The sequence below is a fragment of the Balaenoptera musculus genome, chromosome 8, assembly GCF_009873245.2.
Source record: "Balaenoptera musculus isolate JJ_BM4_2016_0621 chromosome 8, mBalMus1.pri.v3, whole genome shotgun sequence".
Taxonomy (NCBI): Eukaryota; Metazoa; Chordata; class Mammalia; order Artiodactyla; family Balaenopteridae; genus Balaenoptera; species Balaenoptera musculus.
Window position 1 is genome coordinate 100,020,263 of NC_045792.1, and position 24,032 is coordinate 100,044,294.

The 24,032-nt window shown below is 53.5% G+C and overlaps 2 protein-coding genes across 9 annotated transcripts; one reads left to right on the forward strand and one right to left on the reverse strand.

Annotated features, from left to right (window-relative positions):
- The first annotated feature begins 3 nt into the window (after nt 1-3).
- On the forward strand, nt 4-18,563 carry TKFC (triokinase and FMN cyclase). Of its 4 annotated transcripts, XM_036862227.1 has the most exons (19): nt 4-341; nt 1,508-1,623; nt 2,038-2,178; nt 3,919-4,108; nt 5,070-5,180; nt 5,255-5,436; nt 6,719-6,797; nt 7,096-7,185; nt 7,962-7,996; nt 8,073-8,157; nt 8,247-8,336; nt 8,883-8,999; nt 9,339-9,458; nt 9,631-9,768; nt 10,540-10,646; nt 10,751-10,854; nt 10,968-11,001; nt 11,104-11,190; nt 11,552-13,291. In XM_036862227.1, exons 5-19 carry the CDS (start codon nt 5,087-5,089, stop codon nt 11,711-11,713), a joined length of 1,524 nt encoding a protein of 507 aa, XP_036718122.1. In that variant the 5' UTR covers nt 4-341; nt 1,508-1,623; nt 2,038-2,178; nt 3,919-4,108; nt 5,070-5,086; the 3' UTR covers nt 11,714-13,291. The 4 variants fall into 4 exon arrangements, with proteins under 4 accessions (XP_036718122.1, XP_036718121.1, XP_036718120.1 ...); XM_036862226.1 differs by lacking the exons at nt 2,038-2,178; nt 11,552-13,291 and adding an exon at nt 18,196-18,563; XM_036862225.1 differs by lacking the exon at nt 2,038-2,178 and having other exon boundaries at nt 4-273.
- LOC118900064 (cytochrome b ascorbate-dependent protein 3) lies at nt 13,382-24,027 on the reverse strand. Of its 5 annotated transcripts, none has more exons than XM_036862244.1 (8): nt 23,896-24,011; nt 23,512-23,569; nt 21,340-21,447; nt 20,109-20,307; nt 17,131-17,339; nt 16,320-16,474; nt 15,429-15,585; nt 13,382-14,772 (listed from the first exon to the last, which is right to left on the reverse strand). In XM_036862244.1, exons 4-8 carry the CDS (start codon nt 20,290-20,292, stop codon nt 14,749-14,751), a joined length of 729 nt encoding a protein of 242 aa, XP_036718139.1. In that variant the 5' UTR covers nt 20,293-20,307; nt 21,340-21,447; nt 23,512-23,569; nt 23,896-24,011; the 3' UTR covers nt 13,382-14,748. The 5 variants fall into 5 exon arrangements, with proteins under 5 accessions (XP_036718139.1, XP_036718138.1, XP_036718140.1 ...); XM_036862243.1 differs by lacking the exon at nt 23,896-24,011 and adding an exon at nt 23,720-23,867; XM_036862245.1 differs by lacking the exon at nt 23,896-24,011 and adding an exon at nt 23,720-23,867 and having other exon boundaries at nt 23,481-23,569.
- Between the last annotated feature and the right edge of the window lie 5 nt (nt 24,028-24,032).

The window sequence follows — 24,032 nt, forward strand, 5'->3', positions numbered from 1 at the left end:
CCCAGAGGCCCCGCCCATCTTCTACCCGAGCTTGGAGTACCCGGATGAGGGCGCCCTGTCGGGTCTTTGGGGAGTAGCGGCGGTTTCTGAGGTGGTGGACGCGGGCGAGAGCTGGTCGCGGAGGTGCGCCGACGCCTCCTCCTCCTCCTCCTCCGGAGCTGACCCGCCGACCTCATCCCTACTCCGCGCCCCTCGCCCTTTCCCAGACCCCGTCCACTCCATCTTCCTTGCTCCAGGAGCCTTCGGGGTTGTTCCTCCTTTTGGAACCGGAAGGTACTGCAGAGGCCTAGAGAGGGGAGGAAGGTGACATCAATTTGTGCACCTCCCAGACTAGAACCGAGGTTTGTACCTCCCTTCCCCTAGCTTTCCCAGTACCTCTAAACCCACCCGTGCCCTGACCCTAGATTGACCAATCACTCCGCTTCACCTGGCATGCGCGGGGGGGAGGCACTTAGGCTCTCCCCTCTCCCCTCTGAACTTGTGTTTGTGTTTGAAACTTTGTGTTTCAAGGGCCCAGCAGGCCACTTGCCCAGCATAATTAGTCCCCCCGTGGCTGTGCAAATTCTGACCTCAAACACAAAACCAAAAATTCCTTGGTGAGAACCTTAGTGACCCAGGAAAGCAGTCGGTTAGCCCTGCAGCTTCTAGGCCACTCCACATCAGACAGGCCCTGCAAAGAGTAGGGGGAGAACCACGTGGCTTGAAGCACCTGCTGCAAGGCCACAGAGGAGGCAACCCCCATTTTACAGATGAGGAAGCTGAGCCTCAGGGGAACTGGTTTACCCAAGATCCCCCAGTAAGAGACAGAGCTAGGTGCCGAGGCAGGTGTGGATTCTTTCCACTGCAGACACATGCAGTGAGCCCAAGACCCTGGATGACTCCAAGACACCCCTGAACCTGACTGAACCGAACGGAGCTAAAACGTCGTTGTGGTTTACTGTGTGGTTTTCCGCATCTGGGACTTTCTGCCTTGCTTTAGAGGCATTGAATTATCAGTAGAGAGAACACGGGATTTGCAGAAAAACTAAACATAGGTTTGAGTCCTGGCTTTTAATAGTATGACCTTGGACACATCACTAGAGCTCTCTGGGTCGGTTTCCCAAAAGCAAAATGGAGTCAGACTCAGCCGTCACCTCCCTGGTGTGGTCCCAACACTGACAAGAGCAAGTGTGTGAAGATCTTTATGAATGTATTCACTGCATGCGAGGCCTGTGTAATAGATGAAGTTACTCTGTGGGTAACTTTGCCCCTTGGTGATAAGGTGGGCACCACTCCTGAGCATAAGGCAGCCGTGTGCCCAGCGTGGATCAGTCAGTGTTCTGGCAGCCAGGTGCAGGCATGAACCTTGGTCAGCCCCATGCTCTTCTCCATCCCCAGCTCACATTCTAGAGTTTGGACTTGGATCAAAGTCTGGGGCAGCTCCCTAACTACTAGGGCCCTGAGAGCATGATTGTGCCAGTAGGCTGCAAGTGCCTTCAGCAGCTCATGTTGTTACCCCCTCCCGCAGATACTGCTTGCCATTTTCACTGTGCTCAGGCCCGGTAGCACCCACGGGATTGCCCATCCTCCGGCAGCTCAGTGCGAAGGTGTGAACTCAACTTCCTTCAGAGCCTCCCCACCATGGTGAGTCCCATGAGGGCCAGGGCAGAGGAAGGGCACTATGGTCTTGGGGCAGTAGGGGTGCCAGCCCTGGGCATGTTGGAGTTCCTTGCTCCCTGACCAAGAGATGCTGCTGCCTCCTGAGGTTAAGAGAGAGGGTCATCCTCCGTCTCAGGGCCTGACTTCCCTTCATTTCCCAGCTGGGCCCAGCCAGGCCTGTGGCTGCAGCCTCCGAGTCCCTCCAGGGCCCATCTGCCCCTGGTCCGGGTCATGCCTTTAGATTAGAACATTAACAGCTGCCTACTCTGTAATAGACACTACCAGTCACAGGAGTCGTGAAGAAGGACCTGGTGCCTCTTCCAGAGCCTTGGGCATGTGTGGGCTTGTGGGATCTACACTCACTGCAGGAGGCTCAGCATGCCCCTGGGCATGCCCCAGGCCCATTTCTAGAACTGATCTGGAGGAAAACAGGCCTGGGCAGACCTGGGTTCAAATTTTAGCCTACCACCAACCAGCTGTGTGACGTTTTACCAAAGACTTGACCTCTCTGAGCCTCTTTCCTCATCTGCAGTTTAAAAGGTGAGATGTTGATCAGACCAGGGTCCTAGGGGCTTCCCATAGTTGCCCGGTCGACTTTTCTTTCTTTTTCCATCCCCTCAGGGCACTGGGAACCAAGGATGGCACTGGACCCCAAGCCCTCCTCTAGCTCTGGTTTGGGAATGGTTGCAAATCCCAGGCAGGACAGACTGTCAGGGATGGCGAGGGAGCACGTTCTTGGAGGGTCGTGGTGCTGGAGACTGGGCTTGGAATTGAGACCCACTCTCAACTTCATTGCGTATTCCAGTCCCTGGCAGGCTCTGAGAGCCACAAGCCCGTGCCCTCCCTAGGACAGGACCTCTGCCACTCTCAGCCTCCCTTCAGCCCCTGGGGAGAGCAGCATGATAAGGCCAGAATGGAACCAGCTTTGGAGCCAGGTGGACCTGGACACTTGCTGGCTGTGTGACCTTGGGCAAAGTCATGTAAATCTGCCTGTTTCTTCACTGGGCTAATTCTCCTCCATAGGGTTGTTGGAAGATTAAATGAGATGTGCTTAAAAGCGCTTAGAACGAGGTGTGGCTCACAGGCACTGCTCTGGCCCCGCCAGACCCAGGAAAGGCCAAAGTTTGCATGAAGGAACGGAGTTCTGGCAGGCTTGGGGAAGGGGCCTCCGGGAAAGCTCAGCTGCAGGCTTCCCCCAGGCCACCAGGCGGTGCTGGTAGCCTGACCCTCTCTGACCCTATTGGGCACCAGTTTCACTGTTTGGGACAAAGGTAGGAGCTGCACACAGTCTACAGACCTCATTCAGCTAGCTCCAGCTTTTCAGAGCTGGTTGAAGAAGGGAGTGGCTCCTTTGCATTCAGTTTTTGCTATATAGCGGGCATATACTCTAGTTTATTAAATCCCTATTTTGCAGAGGAAGCAGATGGGTGTGGGCCCTGTCTGGCCCCCTCCCCTGGCACAGGAGCGCCAACCTGGAGCTTCTCCTCCTTTGACAGAAGGCTGTTGGGTCCCAGTTTTAAATTTTATTTTACTTTATTTATTTTATTTTATTTTTTTGGCCGCACCGCGCGGTATGCAGGATCTTAGTTCCCTGACCAGGGATCGAACCCGTGCCCCCTGCAGTGGAAGCTCGGAGTCTTAACCACTGGACCGCCAGGGAAGTCCCCCAGTTTTATTAATTTTTTTATACTCGGGACTCCAGTGACCCCATTTTCTTTGTATCAAAGCCATTCTGCAGGATAAATTTTTTTTTTTTTTTTTTTTTTTTTATAAATTTATTTATTTATTTATTTTTGGCTGTGTTGGGTCTTCGTTTCTGTGCGAGGGCTTTCTCCAGCTGTGGCGAGCGGGGGCCACTCTTCATCGCGGTGCGTGGGCCTCTCACTATCACGGCCTCTCTTGTTGCGGAGCACAGGCTCCAGACGCGCAGGCTCAGTAGTTGTGGCTCACGAGCTTAGTTGCTCCGTGGCATGTGGGATCTTCCCAGACCAGGGCTCGAACCCGTGTCCCCTGCATTGGCAGGCAGATTCTTAACCACTACGCCACCAGGGAAGCCCCAGGATAAATTTAAGCCATAAATTAGTTACTGAATAAGAAGTTGCAAAATAAGAAATCATGGGAACATCCACCTTATAAAAAGATGCCTAATTCAAGGAACCACTGTTGCCTGGAGTTCCTGGGTGGGTGTGGGCTAGGGGTCTTAGTCATAGCAACGTGGCTGGGCAGGATGTGGGTACCCTGCCAACTCTACCAGAAACTCCTCCCACTCCTCTGCTACAGACCTCCAAGAAGCTAGTGAACTCGGTGGCAGGCTGTGCCGATGACGCCCTTGCTGGCCTGGTGGCCTGCAACCCCAACCTGCAGCTCCTGCAAGGCCACCGTGTGGCCCTCCGCTCTGACCTGGACAGTCTCAAGGGCCAGGTGGCACTACTGTCGGGTGGGGGCTCTGGCCATGAGCCCGCCCATGCCGGTGAGCACCCTGGGCCAGAGGAGGCAGTGGGCTCTGGGCAGAGTGGACGGGGGGCTCCTGGGAGATCTTTGGTGCTGTTAGGAGGTTCAGGACAGAGCCTGGCCCAGAGTCAGGAGCCCAGTCCTGGCTCCGGCTCTCCCACTCCCTTGAGCTGTGACCTGGGGCCAGTCGTGGCCACTCTCTGTGCCTCAGTCTCTACATCTGTAAAAGCACAAGGTTGGGCCAAATGACCTCTCAGGCCTTTCCAGCTCTGACAGTCGGTGATTCCGTGAATCCTCCTGGCCTCCCAGGCCCAGCTGACCTGCCGTCCCCTCCTCCATGAAGCCTTCCTGACTTTTCCAGCCTAGCGCAGTATTCCTCTTCCCACCATGCATTTTCACATTCAACATGGACAGTCCTGGATTGTTTCCTGTTTAGTGCCAGGCATGTGAACTCTCCATGAGAGCTCGGGGATGGGGGCATGGGGAGGAGTAGGGACCAGGCTTTGTATCCTCTGTATCTTTCCTGTTTCTCTCTGGCAAATTCATCCATCCATTCAGCAAACATTCATGAGCACCTATTGTGTGCCTGGCACTGTCTGGCCACTAGGGGCGCAAAAGTGACCCAGACAGACAAGGCGCCTGTCCTCATGGAGCTTCTACTCTTCTTTGTGGAGACAGAAACCAGGTAAACACATAAGTGAAAGAGATCATTCCAGATCATGTGAGTGAGGTAGTGAAGACAGGAGAGCAGGGTAAAGGGACAGCGAGTAGCTGGGCGTGGGTGAGTGACTGCTTCAGTTGGGAGGTCGGGGAAGGCCTCTCCAAGGAGATGATAGATCTGGGGAGAGCAGCGCAGGTACTCTTCTGCACCACGTGCACAGTAGGGCTCACCAAACCATGAAGGCCAGGAGCGTGGGGAGCCCCAGGGATTGCAGGCACAGGTCCCCCCACAACATCCTCTCCCCACCTCTCTGTCTCAGGTTTCGTAGGGAAGGGGATGCTGACAGGGGTCATTGCGGGAGCCGTGTTCACCTCCCCGGCAGTGGGCAGCATCCTGGCGGCCATCAGGGCAGTGGCCCAGGCAGGCACAGGTAAGCCTGGCATGCGGGAGGGGCTGCTGTGGGGAGCGCAAGTGCTGATGGGGCCCTACCGACTGCTCCCGCAGTGGGGACCCTCCTCATCGTGAAGAACTACACTGGGGATCGGCTAAACTTTGGCCTGGCCCGGGAGCAGGCCCGGGCGGAGGGCATCCCTGTGGAGATGGTGGTCATCGGGGATGACAGCGCCTTCACCGTCCTGAAGAAGGCAGGCAGGCGTGGGCTCTGTGGCACAGTGCTCATACACAAGGTGAGGGTCCCCTCCTGGGACACCACTGGCCAGCCCGTCCCAGCCCTGTCTCTCCAGGCAGCACCTGGTGCTGGACCTTTCCAGCCATCTATCCCACGCCCCCCAAGAAGCCACTCCTTCCCCAGCGCTCCCTTATCCAGGAGGGCCCCACCGTCCCCAAAACCACGTCCGCCCGGATCCAGGTATTCATCCTCCCGGCCCCTTCCCTGCCCTTCCCCACCTGCAACCACCGCCCCGTCCTGGTGACCCTGCTCCCCAGCGCCTCCAGACACACATTCTCCTCCAAGCCCTGCCCTTCCTGTCTCAGCCTCGCTTCACTGCTCATCTGCTCGCGCCCGGGTGGCTGCAGCTGCCTCCTCAGCCGGCTCCCCTGCCTGCTTCCTGCCCGCTCCCCCGTCTCTTCCCCACACCACCCCAGAGGTGTCTTTCGAAAATGTGTATCTGACCAGGTTGTTCCCCTACAGAAAGCCCCCCAGGGTTCCCAGAGTGAACCCAGGCTCCTCGGTCAGGCGCCCACCACACTCTTGCCCCTCCTCCCTCAAGTTCCTCTCCCATCATCCCTGTGGTCCCCTCATGCTCCATTAACACCAGTTCCCTGTACCACTGGGCTGTGGCTCACCTTTGGGGCCTTGCTGCTGCTGAGTCGTTGGCCTCGAAAATCCTTTCCCTGTCCAACCCCCCTTTGGCCTGGCTACGTCCTACTGTTCTGTGGAGGCCCACCTCTGACGTCTCCCTCTGGGAGGTTTTCCCTCCCACCACACCAAGCACGCTAGGACCCCTCCTCAGTGTTCCCGTAACACCTGTCCATCATCGGATTTGCCACCTCACATGACATGTTCAGTTTGTGTTGTCTTTCCCCAACCCCTTCCCAGACCGAGTTCCTTCAAGGTCGGGACTGTGACTTAGACGCCTCTTTTCCCCTTTTCAGCACGTACTAGATGCTTGGCGAAAAAGTGGGTAGGTGGGTAAAGTGAGCCACGGTGTATATGCCATGGAGAAAGAACTGTAGGCTAGGAATTGGGAAACTAGCCACCAACCGACTGTGTGACACTGGACGAATCAGCTCCCCTCTCTGGGCCCATCTCTCCATTTGTAAAGTTCCTCTGGCTCTGGGATTCTTGAATATTCCTGGCAGGTGCCCTAAGTATGGTGGGCCAGGTTGATGTGGCAGGACGAAGAGATTCCCTGTTCCCAACTAGAAATTCAGCCCCAGCCTGTCTTCTGCCCTCAAGTGGTACAGTGACTCCTTTCCCGTTGGGGGCCTATCTCTGTGTGGGTGCAGGTGGCGGGTGCCCTGGCCGAGGCAGGTGTGGGGCTGGAGGAGATCACAGATCGGGTGAGCGAGGTCGCCAAGGCCATGGGTGAGTGCCGGCCCAGGGCTCAGGGAGGAGGCGGGGGAGGTCGAGGTCCCCCTTGGACCGGGAGCAGGTTCCCGGCAGCAGCACAGGAGGCCTCCCAAGTCACTCCCCAGGGGCTGAGGGAGGGTCTCCCTGCGGGAGCTCCTGAGAACAGCAGCCTTGGGTCCCCGAGCCAGGTTTCTCTTCTATCACTGAGATGAAGAGTCTGACAGCTTGTCTCGGTGAAGAGGCTTCCGAGGCATTGCTGCTGCCTGACGCCAAGAGCACAGCGGTCGTCCCTTTCATACCTCATTTCTCTTAGGAACCCTGGGATTGAGCTTGTCCTCCTGCAGTGTCCCCGGTTCCAAACCCACCTTTGAGCTCTCAGCCGATGAGGTGGAGCTGGGCCTGGGTAAGCTTGTGACCTCCGCCCCCTCCCCGGTCCAGCCATGCCTGCTCCCTGGGTTTTTCCCTGTCTTCTGCCCTGGGAGCCATGTACCTGGTCCTTCTGCTCACGTGGAGCCGTCGCCTAGGGGGTCTTAGTATTTTTAAGTGGGTGCATGAGGCCCTTCTGGCCCAACGTGCCTGATTTCTACCAGCTTTGCCCTCCACACGCAGGGCTCTGGCCACAGGGGCTCTGTGCCTTGCCCACCTCCTTGCCTGTGCTCCCACCATTCTCAGGTACCCCTGCCCCTGCCAAGATGCAGCCCCTCTTTCAAGAGCCGTTCAGAGCCCACCCCAGCTGCAAAACCTTCCCTCTTCCTCTCCTGTGCTTCCCAAGTGATGGGCAGAGGCCTCAGCTGGCCTCTCTGACTGCCTCTAGTTAAGCTACTTAACTAGTTAAAAGTTAAGGGGACTTCCCTGGCGGTCCAGTGGTTAGCACTCTGTGCTTCCAGTACAGGCGGCGTGGGTTCGATCCCTGGTCGGGGAACTAGGATCTCACATGCTGCACGGGGCAGCAAAAAAAAAAAAAAAAAATTAGAAAAAAAAGAAGTCAAGTTCTGGCTCTCTCCACCACCAAGCCAGAGATGGTGTATTTTTCATTATTTTGTCGGTTTCCCCCCAGCCTGCACTCCCCACGTCCACATGCCTAGCCTAGTGCTGAGCACTTAGAAAATCCTTGACCAGAACACACTGAGCGATTCCCCAGGCCCCGAGCAGGTCAGCAGTGCTTGCATCTATCCACAGGGATCCACGGGGAGGCTGGCGTGCACCGGATAAAGGTAGGTGGACTTCCCGGCGAAGGTTGGCCCAAGACCAAGGCCCCCAACGCAGCTCACTCCCGGCTCCCTCTGACAGATGGCGACCGCCAACGAGATTGTGGAGCTCATGCTGGACCACATGACGAGCTCCTCCAACATGTCCCACGTGCCTGTGCAGTCCGGTGAGGGGCGGTCACACTGTCTCCCAGCCTTTCCTCCCGCTCTGGGAATGGGGCCCAGAGTCTCACCTAGGTGTCGTGTCTGCCCACAGGCTCCTCAGTGGTGCTGATGGTCAACAACCTGGGTGGCCTGTCATTCCTGGAACTGGGCATCATAGCCGACGCCGCCGTCCGCTCTCTGGGTGAGCCCCACACTGAAGGGGACCTCCTGACCCCCAGAGCTTCTTCCTTCCAACCCTCTGAAGCTGGATGTAAGAAAAGCAGCTGAGATAGGGTCTTGCAATGGTCCAGAGCATGGGCTGTACACGTTTGTCAAGCCCAAGTTAGACGACGGTCCCTCTGCCACTTACTTGCTGGGTGCCTTGAGCCTGTTTCCTTGTCTGTAAAGAGGGGGTAATAATAGTACCTGCCTTATAGGGTTGTTGTGAGGATAAAATGGGATTAAACGTTATGTAACACACTTAACACGGTACTTGGGACCTGGTAAGAACGCAGTAACTGAGACTACTTATCTGCCCCTGTAGAAGGGACACCTCCAGGGAATGTGGTCATTCAGGGCATCACTGAGGGATGCCCCAAGGATATCTGACCGGCTCCCTACTGACCTCAGAACCCCAACTCCCAAAGTTCTTGTTTTTCTCTTACTCTATTTCTTTCTCTGATGCTCTGGGGGGAAGTGCCCGTCCTTCCCTCCTTTTCTCACACACTTCCATGCTCTGGTACTGCAGAGGGCCGAGGGGTGAAGATTGCTCGTGCCCTGGTGGGCACCTTCATGTCAGCCCTGGAGATGCCTGGCATTTCCCTCACTCTTCTGCTGGTGGATGAGCCCCTCCTGAAACTGATAGGTGAGACCTGGAAGCTGGGGTCAGCGAAGCCAGGGGCCCCTGGAGCTGGAAGGAGCCAAGGGGACTTGGAGAGACCCCATCAGGGCTGACCATGACAATCAGGACCCTGTGGAGAGGCCCTTTCTGGCTTCCCCAGCCTTCTCCAGCTCTCACTTGACTGTGAAGGAGTTGGTATTAGGATCCTCCCCCAGGGACCCTCCCCTTTCCCTTGTACACAGTAGGCACTCAGCACTTGCTTGTTGCAGTGGAGGGAACTGGGCTACCAGTTGGGGAGTCCAGGCCCCACTTGATCCCTGGCCAGCCAGCCTGTCTCTAAGAGAGTCATCCTGCTGTCCCTAGATGCTGAGACCACCGCCTCGGCCTGGCCTAACGTGGCCAAGGTCTTGGTGACTGGGCGGAAGCGGTGCCGGGCTGCCCCCGCCAAGCCCCTGGAGGCCCCTGATTCCACTGCTGCAGGAGGTACAAGCCATGCTGTTGGGAAGGGTGGCCCAGGGCTTTGGCCTGAGGCCTAAAGGGTGCAGGGAGTGCAGAGGGGCGTGGAGGGGCCCTGGCACCCATACCTCCCACATGGGTCACGTTCGGCTGTGAGAAGGGCCAGGCAGGCCTCCTTCCCACTGTCCTCCCTCTCCAGGCGCAGCCTCGAAGCAGATGGTGCTTGTGTTGGAGCGGGTGTGCGCCACCCTCCTGGGCCTGGAGGAACATCTGAATGCACTGGACCGCGCCGCCGGCGACGGGGACTGTGGCACCACCCACAGCTGCGCTGCCAGAGGTTGGTGCCAGGACCCACCTGGGGCAGCAGAGGGGGTGGTGTGGCACACTGATGGTGACGTTTTGGCATTTCATGAACCAGAAGGATTTCAAAAACATCTGGAGTGCTCACGTGGGGTTGGCAGCTTTTATTTTGCCAAGAGAGGTCGTTCACAAAACCTAGCATCCCTTTCACCTGTTTTCATAAAGAGACACTTCTAACACTACAAATGTAGGAAGGTTGTTATCGCAGAATAAAACGTAATATTTTACAGTGAATAAAAACTTTAGATTATTCTAAAGGGAAACTCATTCTGTTCTTATTTTTCTCAGCCTAACCAGACTAGGTAAAAGTTCTTAATTATCCAGCATCATTGAATCAAGAAAAATGTATTTAGTGCCAACCACAGGTCAGGTGCTGCCCTCGACTTTATGGATAAAATAGCGAGCAAAGCAGATTAAAATCACTGCCCTCGTGGCTTATGTTGTGGTAGGAGAGACAGACCATGATCAAGGTAAATCAGTAAAAGACAAAAAAAAAAGAAGCAGGGACGTGAGGAAGCATCATCACCTGTTGGGTGACTGTCGAGGTCCCTGTCCCTGACCTGTTCCCACCCCTCTCCAGACTGCAGCAGGATATAGAGGGAGCCTGGGAGTCTCTTCATGTTGGTTCCCTCAGCCCCTCCCAGCACCCATTCCTTCCGGCTGGCAGTGAGGCCTGGGTACTTGGTTGGAATCCAGGCAGATGGGAGGGTGGGTCTCTGAATTCCTCACCATCTCTCTCTGCCTGCAGCGATTCAGGGGTGGCTGAAGGAGGGCCCACCCCCTGCCAGCCCTGCCCAGCTACTCTCCAAATTGTCCCTCCTGCTACTGGAGAAGATGGGAGGCTCATCCGGGGCGGTGAGTGCCGGCAGCCCCCGGGGGCAGAGAGCTGACATGGACGGGTCCTGGGTTGGCCGAGGCCTGGGCCAGCCCTGTGTGCTCAGCATCCTGGCCCTCCCCAGCTCTATGGCCTTTTCCTGACTGCGGCGGCCCAGCCGCTCAAGGCCAAGACTGACCTTCCAGCCTGGTCTGCTGCCATGGATGCCGGCCTGGAGGCCATGCAGAAGTGAGCCAGGGACCTGGGCCTTAGACCAGGGGTGGGCTGGGGGAGGTGGTTGACGTCACCCACCCCCAAAGTGATTCCCTGCAGGGAGCCTCATTTGTTCTCTTCCCTGCCAGGTATGGAAAGGCTGCCCCAGGGGACAGGACTATGGTATGTATCTGGCCCAGCCCTTCCCGCTTTGAGCGTAGAAGCCCTGCAGGCCACCCTCAGTGGCAGGGCCTGTCCTCAGCCCCACTCCTTCACCTTGTCCAGCTGGATTCTCTGTGGGCAGCAGGACAGGAGCTCCAAGCCTGGAAGAGCCCAGGGGCTAATCTCCAAATCCTGACCAAGGCAGTCAAGGTGAGTGAGGCTGGGCCCAGCCACCCAGGGAGACAGACGCAGAACCACCAGGCTCCCATCTCCATGCGACCTTGAACAAGTTAATATCCTTTCTGTACCTCAGTTTTCTTCTTCACAAAGGGAGGAGAGCACCTGCCTCAGAGGGTTGCTGTGGGACTGAAAAGATACGTAGGGTGCCCACACAGGGTCTGGGACATAGCAGGCCCTTGGTGAATGGTGGCCCCTTGCCTGGCTAGCAGTGTGTGGGGTGTGACCTCTCCACCCTGGTGACGGTGCTGGGACAGAAGGGTCCGGGGTCCATGGCAGGAAGGAAGCCCGGTGTGGCTGCTTCTTGAACCTGCTCCACACCCCCACCCCTCAGAGTGCAGAAGCCGCAGCCGAGGCCACCAGGAACATGGAAGCTGGAGCTGGACGAGCCAGTTACATCAGCTCTGCGCGCCTGGATCAGCCAGACCCCGGGGCGGTGGCGGCCGCGGCCATTCTCCGTGCCATCCTGGAGGTCTTGCAGAGCCAGGATGCGTGAATGCCTCGCTGGGCCTCAGGGCCTCACTCACTGCTATGCCCAGCGGCCACTGTCACTTACTTCTGCCTTAGAACTGTCGCCCTCCCGCGCACCTCTCGCCCTCGGGGCCTGTCTTCTGAGTTCAGCAGGAATTCCTCAACCAGCCTGCAGAATTCCTCCACTGTAGAAACTGCAGGCCCAGAGTGGGTCACTGACCTTTCCCTCTTCAGGGAAGGGGGAGTCCTAGGGTCACCCGGCTCTGCCCCCAGCCAATTCTGAGCTTCGATGATAAGGCTTTTCCCTAGGTGGCAGCACAATCTTTAACTGGCAACGCTAATTTGGTTTTAAGACTCCCTGTGAAAGGTCTTCTGCACCTGAACTGAGTGTGAAAAAGCAAGCCAATAAACCACATTGAAGCAAAAGAGCCACTGCTTCCTCTAAGGGACCTTTATCCAAGCGTGTGAACAAGTGGGCCCACTAACGCCCCCGACTGAGACCTCACCCCACCACTGAAATGCTCATCTCCCATCGCCTACCGCCTGAGACCCAAAGGCAGGGTCTGTGCAGCTGGGCCAGCTCCACTGGGGTCCCCATTCCTGTGCTTCCAATGCACACACACCTGATGGGTGTGCTTTTCTCAGCACTAGACCAACAGAATTCACTGATTCTTCAGGAATCAAATGGGCAAGCGGGTCTCCAAAAGGAAAAGAAATCACCATATTCTAAGGCTCAGCGGTAGAACAGAAACTGTGCCCAGGCCAGCCCATGGGTCTCTCTAGAGCCATCACTGATGGCCCCTGGGAGAGCAGGAGGGGCTGCTGAGTCTACGTGGTGTCTGGTGGAGACCGCACGGTGCACACCTGGCCCATACTTGGCGCGGGGGGGCGGTTAAAGGCACTGGCATGGATTCACTTTAGACATAGATACGACTTCGAATCCTGGTTCTGCTTCAGACTAGCTACATAAACTCAGGCCTATTATTTAGCCTCTTAGGATCTGTAAAATCCGAATGGTGCCCACCTCATGGGCACGTGGAAAGGATTCAAATGAACTGGTGAAGATAAAGGCCTCAGCAGTCCAGGTGCTTACTCACTGGGAGTTACCAGTATCACCGATACGTACATCCAACTCCTTGAGTCGTCTGCTCCACCACCAGGTGGCCTCAGCTCATCACACTTGGAAGGGGGCCACCACTTACTTTGCCCAAACTTGGCTGCGGGCTTCCTCAACCCCTCGGCTTCCCTTTTTCTGCCCAGGGTCCCCTGTCCATCAGCCACACCACAGGTCCCTGACCACAAGGCACAGTTATCAGTGTGCACAGATGCACACACCCAGCAGCTGGGAAGGAAACTGGCATCAGGCACCTGGACTGTGGATCCCAACTCTGCCATTTCCGGGCTGGGTGACCTTGGGCAAGTCACTTACCCTTTTTGAGTGTTGCGTTTCAGATTATGAAATAGGAAACATCTCCTTCCTTGTAAGATAATCAAGTGCTCAAGGGCCATTCACTATTAAAGACACGCACACGAACCAAGAGTCACATGCGGTTCCAAGAAGACAGTCATGCGGTTCTTTGGTGTCTTCAGGTCTGCCCATTTCCGGGTCTGAGGGTCAGAATTAGCCCGAGGCTTCTGCAAGTTGCCCAGAGCTCACTTAACCACAGTGTCATTTCAGCAGAGAAGGCTTTGATTCTTAAAAACACGTTTAATGAAAATCAAGCTTCGTAAGTGAAATGCCTACCCATGCGGAAAGAGGGGGAGCTGGTCCTATGACCAAGGTGCCTGGCAGTCATCCCAGTGGCTTTTGAGGGCTTCAGCCACTTGAGAAGTTCTGTCATAGTCCTCCTGCCAGCATCTGGCCATGTGGGTGGGGTGGACAGTCAGCCTCGTGGCCCCTGCCAGGGAGTAAGGCCCACTCGGGACCCCAGGTGTCATGCTGCTTGTCACCTAAGCACAGCAGTATGGAGCCTGGGACCTGGCAGGGCTTGTTTGGAGAGGGCAGTGCCAACACTTAGGAGAGGAGCAAGACGCCACCACAGTCTCGTCGGAAGAGCAGCGGCACACTCTGGCATCACACCCGAGACTGGGTGTGCCAGGCACGTAGCCATCGTGGGGGCAAGTGAGGCACTTGGATGCTCAGTGAGGAACGCCTCTGGAGGTGGCCTAGCTCCCAGGGCTCTGCTGGGTACAATGCACCACGACTTTGGCACGTTTCGTGGCAAGCTGGAGAGTGAAAATAGCTGAGCAAGTGCCCTGCCGAGACAGCAAGGTTGAACCTGCCCGGGGACAGGCAGGCAAGCCTGGACCCGATGAGGGAAAGGAAAGGAGGCTCGAGGCACCCCTGCTACTCCTCCGTGGGACAGGCTGTTCGTGGGAGAGCAGGTTACCAGGGCTCATAAGGCTGTCTGACAGCCCGTCCGTCATAGGGAAGGGCCAGGATCCAGGCCCCAGTTGTAGCAGCAGCTAGAAGGGCACACACAACACACGTCGACACAGAGTGCAGCGACGGGAAACAACAGCGAGCGGCCAGCTCCTCAGCTTCCCCTCTGCAGAAGCAGCTCTGCCGTTCTCCCCTGTCCTTCCATCGCCTCACCGTGTTCCCGCCCAGCCTCGTGTCCAGATGGGCTGGATGGAGGTAACAGAGCAGATGAAGCCTGGCCCGGGGCAGCGGCCTAAACTTCAAGGGAAAGCCGAGGAAGCATCGGCTCCCTCACTTTTCACGGTATGGATTGCACTTGATTCCCAGGTCATCTGAGCTCTCGGGATTCTCTACCACACCCCTAGGGGTGCGAGGGGAAATGAGCTTGACTTCATACGAGCAGGAGCGGCGTGAGCAGCCAGGGCAAGGAGGGCCTGGGGTAAACGAACAACCTGAGAAGTCAGTGCCAAGAAGAGGTGGAGAAGCCAAAGACACCAAGGAAAGCATGTGGGCAGCAAGCTGGGGAGAGAGCAGGTCCACCACAGAGGCGAGGGGAGACTGGACGAGAGCCCCAGGGAGAGCAGAGCTGAAGGAGTCCAGACCGCACCACCGACTGCTCCTGGCAGCCCCTTCCTGCTTCACTCCCCGCCGTGCAACAGGGCCTGGAAAGACAGGCAGATGCACGCAGGTTAATGGCATAACGTCAAAATGGCCCCTGACCTGCAGGAGTCACGCCAGGCCTGAAATGCTCAGACCCCAACCTGCAGGGCGAGTCCCAGCCCATGCCACCACACCTTTCAGAGAAGCTCCGAAGTCCCCTCAGCCAATACACAACCCCATCTCACCATGTCCCTCAGGTGCCTGCGTGGCCAAGAACAGGCAAAACCTGCTCCAAGCACTCAAATTGTCACCAAGCACCCACTAGATAAGCTCCCATCCCACTAGATGAGCCCTAAAGCTGAAGAAGTAGAAATTACCATACCCCCCTCATCATGCTCAAGCCCGTCCTTGGAGAAGATAAGGCTACACTTCCCCTCATGAAACCACAGCAATTTGGGGAGGGGAGTAACCCCCATCCTCTCCCAGTGGACAGGCCCCCAGGAGCCTGAGCCTAAGCAGCTGCACTTGCTGCAACGGCCAGGAGGTGCTGGGTTGATTCCGGTGCTCCCCATCAGCCAGCCTAACCCCACCTTCAAGCAGCTTGGTTTCCCACCACGTTACTGGGTTGGTCTTCCTGGCAAAGCCCAAGTCTTTACTGGGTGACCCTTCCCTAGACCCGGCCTACCCCAACCTGGAATGGGAGACCAAAACCCCATACCTGTCTTTCGGCCTGCATCCCCAGCTCTGGGCGTTTCCAAGACGAAGCCAGTAGGATATAGAGCACCAGCAGCCCGAAGACCACCACCAGCATCCCAGAGCAGTTGGCAAAGACGGCCTCACTGGGCAGGCTGGAGTACGAGTTGGTGCCATTTTTCCTGAGGATGACAAAACAATGTGGGCGCTCAAGAAACTTTTCTACCTGTTTTTGCCCAATGAGAGACTCAGTGCCGCTAACAGAGGATGAGAAAAGCTTCCCAGGACCTGCTGTGACCTGGAATATTAACATACTTTCCAAGTCTCTGCCATGACAAGTGTCTGCAGAATGCTTTTTCCCTGTGAGGAAGCTAAAGCTTCCAGACATGAAATGAACTTGTCCAGAGTTACATAACTAGGAAATGGCACAGCCAAGATCTATACCCAGGTCTGACCTCAAATCTTGTTTGCTTTTCAGTGCACCCCCACTGCTTCAAAGAACGGAGAATGGTAGTGGTTAGGCATGCAGGCTCTAGTCCTAACACAAAGCTCTGCCACTTACTGGCTGTGTGCCCTTAGGTGCATTACTAAACCTCTCTGTGCCTCTGTTCCCTAATGTATAAGTGGCAATGACAACAAATGTTGTAGGGCAGTTAGAGGATTAAATTTAAGATGTTTAGAATAGTTTCTGCCACAGACTAGGTTCTAAATCACTTTGATGCTGGGTAAGTATTTGCTGACCAGTTTACCAATCTCAGCCTAAAGAAAGACCAATTCCATTAACCTTCCAGATCAGGAATGAGCCCCATCCCAAAAGCTTTCCTCCCTTGGATGGGTCCTATGATCATCGAGTGCATCTTCTGAAGACCCTATTCCTTCCCCTCCACCTTAGAGTTGGGGGCCCCGTCCCACTCACAGACTGAAGAAAAGCTTCTCATTAATGCCGGAAATGACAGATGCAATGGCCAGAGAGAGAATGGAGGCTCCAAAGAAGACATGGATGGGTTTAAGGAGGCTGCGCAGCTGCACGGACGCCCAGGGCAGCAGGAAGACCGCAAAGCCCAAGGACCACTGTGGACACAGGAAGTACCTGATTGTACTGTGTGTGACCAAAGGCACGCCAGGTCATCCCACCCACCAGTGCCTCCTACCCATCAGTGAACCTTTGCCCTTCTCTCCCAGCTCAAACCTCCCACCAGGCATTGTCCCAGCACCACACCTAGCCTCCTCACTGGGGTCTGCTTGTCTTACACAAAGGAATGTAGGAATGTTACCTACATGAAATGCTTAGCTATCCCCAGTCTCCCGCAAACCCAGCCATCCTTGTTTGTCTCTACTTCCTTCCTGTCCTGGCTCACAAAACTCCTCATTTGTACAGGGCTGACATCAGAATACGGATACTACTTCTAGAATTGCTTCTGGTTCACAGAAAGCGGGGAGAGAAGAGGGCGGAAAAGATGATTTAGTCAGTGTGGTGCGTGCTGTGACAGAGTTAGCTTAGAGCGCTCCAGCACCACAGGTGGGCCGTGTGAGGGGTACGAGCAGGAACAGGGTGAATTCGGGAACCACCAATCTCCCACAGCCCTTCAAGCTGCCGATCCTACAGGATGTGCCCTGCAAGACCGTCTCCAGCCAGTCAGCACAAGGGATATTTGGTGCTGATGCAAGTGAAGCCCCAACCAGAGCTGGCAGCTGTGGGAATCCAAAGGAGAACAGAGAGTACCCACCTGACAGGCGAAGAGGAAGACGGTGGTGATGCCCAGCCAGCTGTGCAGGGAGTAGAGATTGGGGATCTTTCTCTGGTTGTGGAAGTCAAAGACGGCGTGCAGCCCCAGTACAGTCAGGATGAAGGCCAGCAGGTGCATGGCTGCGTGGCCGAATTTCCAGGGCAGCTTGGGCCCTACCCATGACTGGGGCAGGCGGTAGACCAGCGATGCTGTAGGAGAGAGAGCAGTCCCAGGGTGCGGCCTCTTCCCGTGCTCACCCGTGCACTAGGGGAATTACCCTGCCGTGATCCCAGACAGCCTCCCAACCAGAGAAGAAGGAAATGCTAGGACGTCAGTGTCAGCTCCTCAGCATCTTCCATCCTTGCGTCATTTCTGGTACAGCCATCAGCCATGAAGTGGGGAGAGGAGGGACCATGATAAAGGGGAGGAGCAGGAGGAGGGACAAACTAGGCGTCTGGGATTAGCAGATACAAACTACTATATATAAAAGAAACAGGTCCCTACTGTATAGCACAGGCAACTATATTCAATATCTTGTAATAAGCTATAATGGAAAAGAACCTGAAAATATATACATATATATGTGTATATACATATATATATATACACACACACACATATATATATATCTGAATCACTTTGCTGTACACCAGAAAACACAACACTGTAAATCAACTATACTTCAATTTAAGAAAGGTCGGGGGGGTAGAACAGGTTTCATGGACTTGCCATTCTGTCATAACAATAATAAATGCCACTTGTATACAGTTTTACAGGTTGAAAAGCAATGTCACATTCATTATTTCATCTAACCAAATGAATTCTCAAAACTGAAGTGAGTTGTCAAGGACACGGGCTTTAAGGTTAGATAACCGAGGTCCAAATCCAGTTTCTTCCTCTCAGCTATTTGGCATCTTTCTAAATCTCAGTTTCCTCATCTGTAAAATGGAGGCAACAATAGAGCCCGCCTCACAAGCTTCCTGTAAGAACAAAAATGGGAGGATGTATCCAAAGTACACGGGGTAAGCTGCTATTATCAATGTCATCATTATTCCCATTTTACAGGTGGAGAAAATGAGACTCACCTGGGCCCCAAGGCCTGCCTCTGAATGCATGGGGCAAGGATGGGTCTGGCAGGAGTAAGAAGATCCCTCAGGTAAGGACCTGACTGTGCCACGAGAGGCTTCAGCGTCCTGCTCCCTAGAGCAAGGGCTGGTGGACTGCCGCTCACAGGCCGGGTCCAGCCCGCTGCCGATCTTTGTGGATAAAGTGTTTTTACTCCATGTGACTCAGCATCATTTATTGAAAAGAACATCTTGTCCCACAGCTCTGCAGAGCTACCTTTCCTCACTTGTCTATTCACTTATCACTACCACACTTTTTTTTTAATTGGAATACAGTTGATTTACAATGTTGTATTAGTTCCAGGTGTACAGCGAAGTGAGTCAGTTATACATTTATATATATCCACTATTTTTTAGATTCTTTTCCCATATAGGCCATTACAGAGTATTGAGCAGAGTTCCCTGTGCTATACAGTAGGTCCCACGCTGTCTTAATTACAGTAGCTTTATAATAAACCTGAATAGATGGGAGAGTAAGCCCTCCAACTCTGCTCTTTTTCAAAACCTTCTTGACTAATCTTGGCCCTTTGCATTTCAAGATAATTCAGTCTGATTGTCAGTTTTCACAAAAATAAGCACTGAGACCTTGGGGTTGAAATTAACCTACAAAACGATTTCAGGAGAATTTACATCTTTACAATGTTTAGTCTTCCAATCCACTTACACAGTAGTATATCCCTCCATTTATTTAGGGCTTCTTTAATTTCAATACAGTTTTATATTTTTCTCTGTAGAAACCTTATATGGCTTTTGTTAGATTTATGCCTAGGTAATTAACGCTTATGGATGCTATTATCAAATTATATTTGATATTAAATAATACTTTAAATAACATTAATTTTAAAAATTTTACTTACTTTTTCCCAGTTTTATTGAGATATAACTGACATACAGCACTGCATAAGTTTGTGTAGAGCGTAATGGTCTGCCTTACATACATCATGGAATGATTACCACAATAAGTTTAGTGAACATCCATCTTCTTATATAGATACAAAATTTAAAAAATAGAAAAAAACTTTTTTCTTGTGATAAAAACTCTTTGGATTTACTCTCTTAACAGCTTTCATATATAACATACAGCAGGGTTCATTATATTTATCATGTTGTACATTACATCCCTAGTACTTATTTATCTTAAAACTGGAGGTTTGTACCTTTTGACTGCCTTCATCCAATTCCCCCTCCCCCCACCCCTGGTAACCATAAATCTGATATCTTTTACTATGAGTTTGTTTGTTTTTGAGGTATAATTGACCTACAGCACTATGTTACTTCCTGTTACACAACATAGTCATTCAATGTTTCTGTACATTTCAAAGTGATCACCATGATAGGTCTAGTTATGATCATCACCATACAAAGATATTACCTAATTATTGGCCACATTCCCTACACTGTACCTGTGCCTCATTTGTTTTGCAACTGGAAGTCCGTACCTCTTGCTCTCCCTCACCTATTTCTCTCCTCCCCCCACCACTATAAATAAAGTTTTATCAGAACACAGCTACACGTTTCCGTGTTGTCCATGGCTGCTCTCACAACACAGTAGCAGAGCTGAGTAGTTGCAACACAGATCATAGGGCTTGCAAAGCCTAAAGTATTTACTGTCTGGCCTTTAACAGGAAAAGTCCGCCAACCCCTGTCCAAGAGTATCCATGAAGCTACCCTTCTCAGATGCTCCCGTTTGCACGACTTCTTCCTCCAAATGACACCTGGGCCCCAAAACAACCCACCCCACCCCACCCCCCATAGCCCTGAACCCGACAGTAACACAGGCCAGGATGGAGAGGGACAGCGCTGCCCTGTACGGGCCCAGGCCACACCATGTCTCCTCTGCTGACCTGTACTCACCAGCACTGTAGACCACCACCATGCCCGTAACCATGAGCACCGGGTGCCAGTTGAACATGAGCATGGTGCCATCCCAGGCAAAGCCACCTTGCCAGTACCGCATCCAATAGATGGTGGAGAGGATGCACATCGAGCCCAGGGAGCACAGCACCATGACAGACAGATAAAACCATCCCACAGCCATTCTGATCAAGCACTCCTAGAGGAAGCAGAAATCACACGTCCCTGTTGGCTCGGGTGCACCCCACACGCAGGCTAAAGGAGGTAACATTGACCTTGCTCTTGGCCGGAAGGGTGGTTCCCCTGCCATCAGCCTGGGCACTGTCCCATGAAGCCTTGATGGCTGGGTGAACCCAATCTCTGGTTATGAACAATGAGTGAGGCCCCGCCCCAGCACCTGGCAGCATACAGTGCAGCCAGCTTGGGCCTAGGGCTGGCCCTGGAGAGAGGCCTCCTCTGCTGTGGCTGGATGCCAAGGCTCTAGATGCAGAGCCCTAGGATGCGTCTCCCCTCACAGGACCAGAAGGTAAAGAATTATAACCCCACTCCCCATGAAAAGAAAGGACAGAAATCAAAATCCAGGCTAGATCACACAAATGCCCAGGCCTTCAGTTCTAACGTAAGGAGGCAAAAATCACAATCTTCACACTACTATTAGGCCACTTGGGAGAAAGTGCTATAGGATCCCACTTGTGCAGCAAAGTTCTTCCCCAGACTGTGACCTCTATGGGCTAATCCTCCCATTGGGAGGTAAGGTGGGGTCTTCAGAGTCCCCATTCGCCACACCTTTAATTGAGCAAAAGCCCCCCAGCTGTCTCCAGACCTGAAACTTCTGCTTTCTCTTCTCTGGGGAAAGTCCAGAGGAGAAAAGAGGAAGCAAGAACTCATGATCTAGAAAGCAAGAGTTTATCTTGAGGTTTCCACGTGTACCTGATAAACTCAGAAACCAACTCTGGTTTCAGGCATGGTGAATGCCTAGCCCCCTAAGCAGCTGCTCTTAAAAGCCAGGCAAGTGGGCGTGAGTTGGCAGGCAGTCTGCAAAGCCACAGGACGCCCCTGCTTTCAGCATGGGCACAGCTCTCAAGACAGGCACACTGCCCCGTGGACTCAGGCCAAGAAGCTGACACAGTGGCCTCCTGCAGTTGAGGTCCCTCAATCTGAACCAGCTAACAGAGAAGACGCCCCTGAAATCACCAAGAACTCCCAAGGAGATAAAACACTTGACCCTCACCTTTATACCTAGTTGCAGGCTGACAGAGTGGTGGCCTGGACTCCAATTCTTATGCTCTGAGGCTCCTTGAGCAAATCACTTAACATTTGTAGGACTCAGTCTTCTCATCTGAAAGAAAGCCATGGCAATAGGATATAACTTACTGAAAGGCAGCTATGAGCAAACACCACACCAGAACCTTACACACATGATCCCATCTACTCATCTTGACAACCCCGTGAGGAGTTATCCCCATTTTACAGATGAGGAAACTAAGGCTCAGACAGATTAAATAGGACCCAGTAAGTGGGCAGGGAGTTTCAAACCCTTGTCTGTTCGGTTTCAAAGCCCATGTTTTTAATTTGACCACAGGTTGTCAGAGGGTCGAGAAAATGTATGTAAGCACATTGTGAGAGTACAGTATTGTAATTTTCTTAGTATTGTTACAGCATTTCATCCTAATGACTAACAAAAACCTCAAGCTCATGGCCCCCATGGCTGCCCAGGCCTCTCAGTGGCCCCAATTCCATGTCATGCCAGCTCTCTCCATGCCAGGTGTCCACCTAACCACAAACAGATGCTGAGCTCTCACAAAGAGATCCAAGGTGGCAGTAATCTCTGAGAAAGCAAGATCTGAGGTCTGCGGGAAAAAATAAGCTTCCAAGAGGTTGCAGGGAGAAAATCATGCCACCTGATTTCTGGAAGCTTTCTGCCTTAGCTACTGAGCTCAGAGATTTGCTACCCAGCCTCAGAGTTATCCCCTTAGTTCCTGTAAGGGCAGCGGAAGTTTCAGGTCACCAGAGGTTCAATCATACCCCCAGTGAGTGTCAGCACAAAGGAGCTCTCGGTCAGCAGGCTCCATCCACTGAATAATACCTACTTTTTTTTTTTCCCCCCTTTGCAAGAGGAAAAAAGAAAATATAATCCAAAAGGGACCACATCTACCCCCCTAGAAGAGGTCCTGGATTACTGCTCTGGGACAGACTTGGAAAAGACAATGGGGACACTTCCCTGACAGATGGCTGGAATGTTTTACCAACAGTACACAGACAAGCCCTCCCTCTGCTCGAAATAGAGAACAAAAGGAGAGAAAAAGGAAGAATGCAGTGAAAATTGCAATCCAAATGCTAAGGATATCCTCTCATTTATTCCAAGAGAACAGGATGTGCTAAGATTTCAGGATGTGCCCACCAGTCCTATTCTGCCCTCACTTGTAGAGACACATTCTAAGACAAAAGTCGGTGAACTCCTGTAAAGGGCCAGAATGGTAAATATTTTAGATTTTGCAGGCCATACGGTTTGTCACAACTATGTCATCAACTCTGCTGATGTATTGCAAGAGCAATCATAAATAATACCTTCACAAACGAACATGAGCTATGTTCAAAAAAACTTTATTTATGGACAATGAAATTTCAGTCTTTATATCATTTCCACATGTCACAAAATATCCTTTTCTTTTTTTTTTCAATCATTGAAAAATGTAAAAACCATTTAGGCCGGCCAGATTTGGCCTGTGGGTCATGTTTGTTGACCCTGATCTAAGGAGTCTACTCTCCAACCTAATACACTTCTCAATCCCTTAGCAAAAAGGATTCTCCCACGCTGCACTAAAACAGATGAGGCCCTGGGGTAGGAAACGGGTATATCCTAGTTGGCCCTAGCCTTAGGAAAAGGCTCTATTCCAAACCCTTCCACAGTTATTTAGAAGTGCAAATAGATGAAGGAACAGGAAGTCTGTTTGTTGCTCCCACTTCTCAGATGAATGGTGCGGGCTTTAGGAATCCTGAGAACCAGATTTAGGGCTCAAGTCCTGAACTCTTATATTACGGATCAAAAATATTCGGTCCCAAAGAAGGAAAGTGACTTGGCCACGGTGAGTGGCCGAGCTGGTACAAGGCTCCAGGTTCACTCCCCCTGTGCTCCAAGGACTCCTCACTTCCAAACGTAGCTTCCGTTAAGTCAGAGACTCAGGAGTGAGGGGCCCTAAATGCCACTCAGGGGGTAGATAAGCAAGGCCCTCCTTAGCACCAGAGTGATTACAGCCCCGCCCTTCGTACTGCGCTCTGGTCGGCCTCAGGTGTCCAGAGAAGGGTTCCAGGAACCCGGGGACCGATCCCTGACTCCTCCGCCGGGACCAAGAACCCTTGGTCCCAGCTAACCTTGGGTGCAAATTAAGGCGAGGGGCTCCACCTGCTGACTGCGACTTCCGAAGAGCTTCTGTGCTTTCCAAAGAGCTTCCTTCCACCACCTGTGGAAGGAAGGGCACAGAGAACGATGTCCATTTCCTAAAAGAGAAAACTGAGGCCGAGCGAGGGGTCGCGACAGCGCGAAGCGAGGCAGTAGCAGAGCCAGCACTCGAACCCAGGTCCCTGAACTCCCAGCCCGGGCTCTTTCTCACCCCCGAACCACAGTGGAACGCAGGGGTACTGTGGTCTCCAAGACCCGCCTCTTGCCACCCGGCGCCGGACCCGCCGCTCCCGAGGCTCCTGGGAGATGGAGTGAGAGACTCTCAGAAACGCCCGCTATCACCAGTCACAGCCGCTCTACAGCCAACTACCGGGGCCGCTCCATCACCTTATAGGCTTATAGCACTTCCGGTCGCGCGCGCGCCCGCGCGCGGCCGCCTGGGAAATGAAGTCCAGAGCCGCGGGGTTGCCGGCTGACAAGGTGCTGACACTAACTCCAGTTCCTCCGCGGGCGTTCCTTCCCCA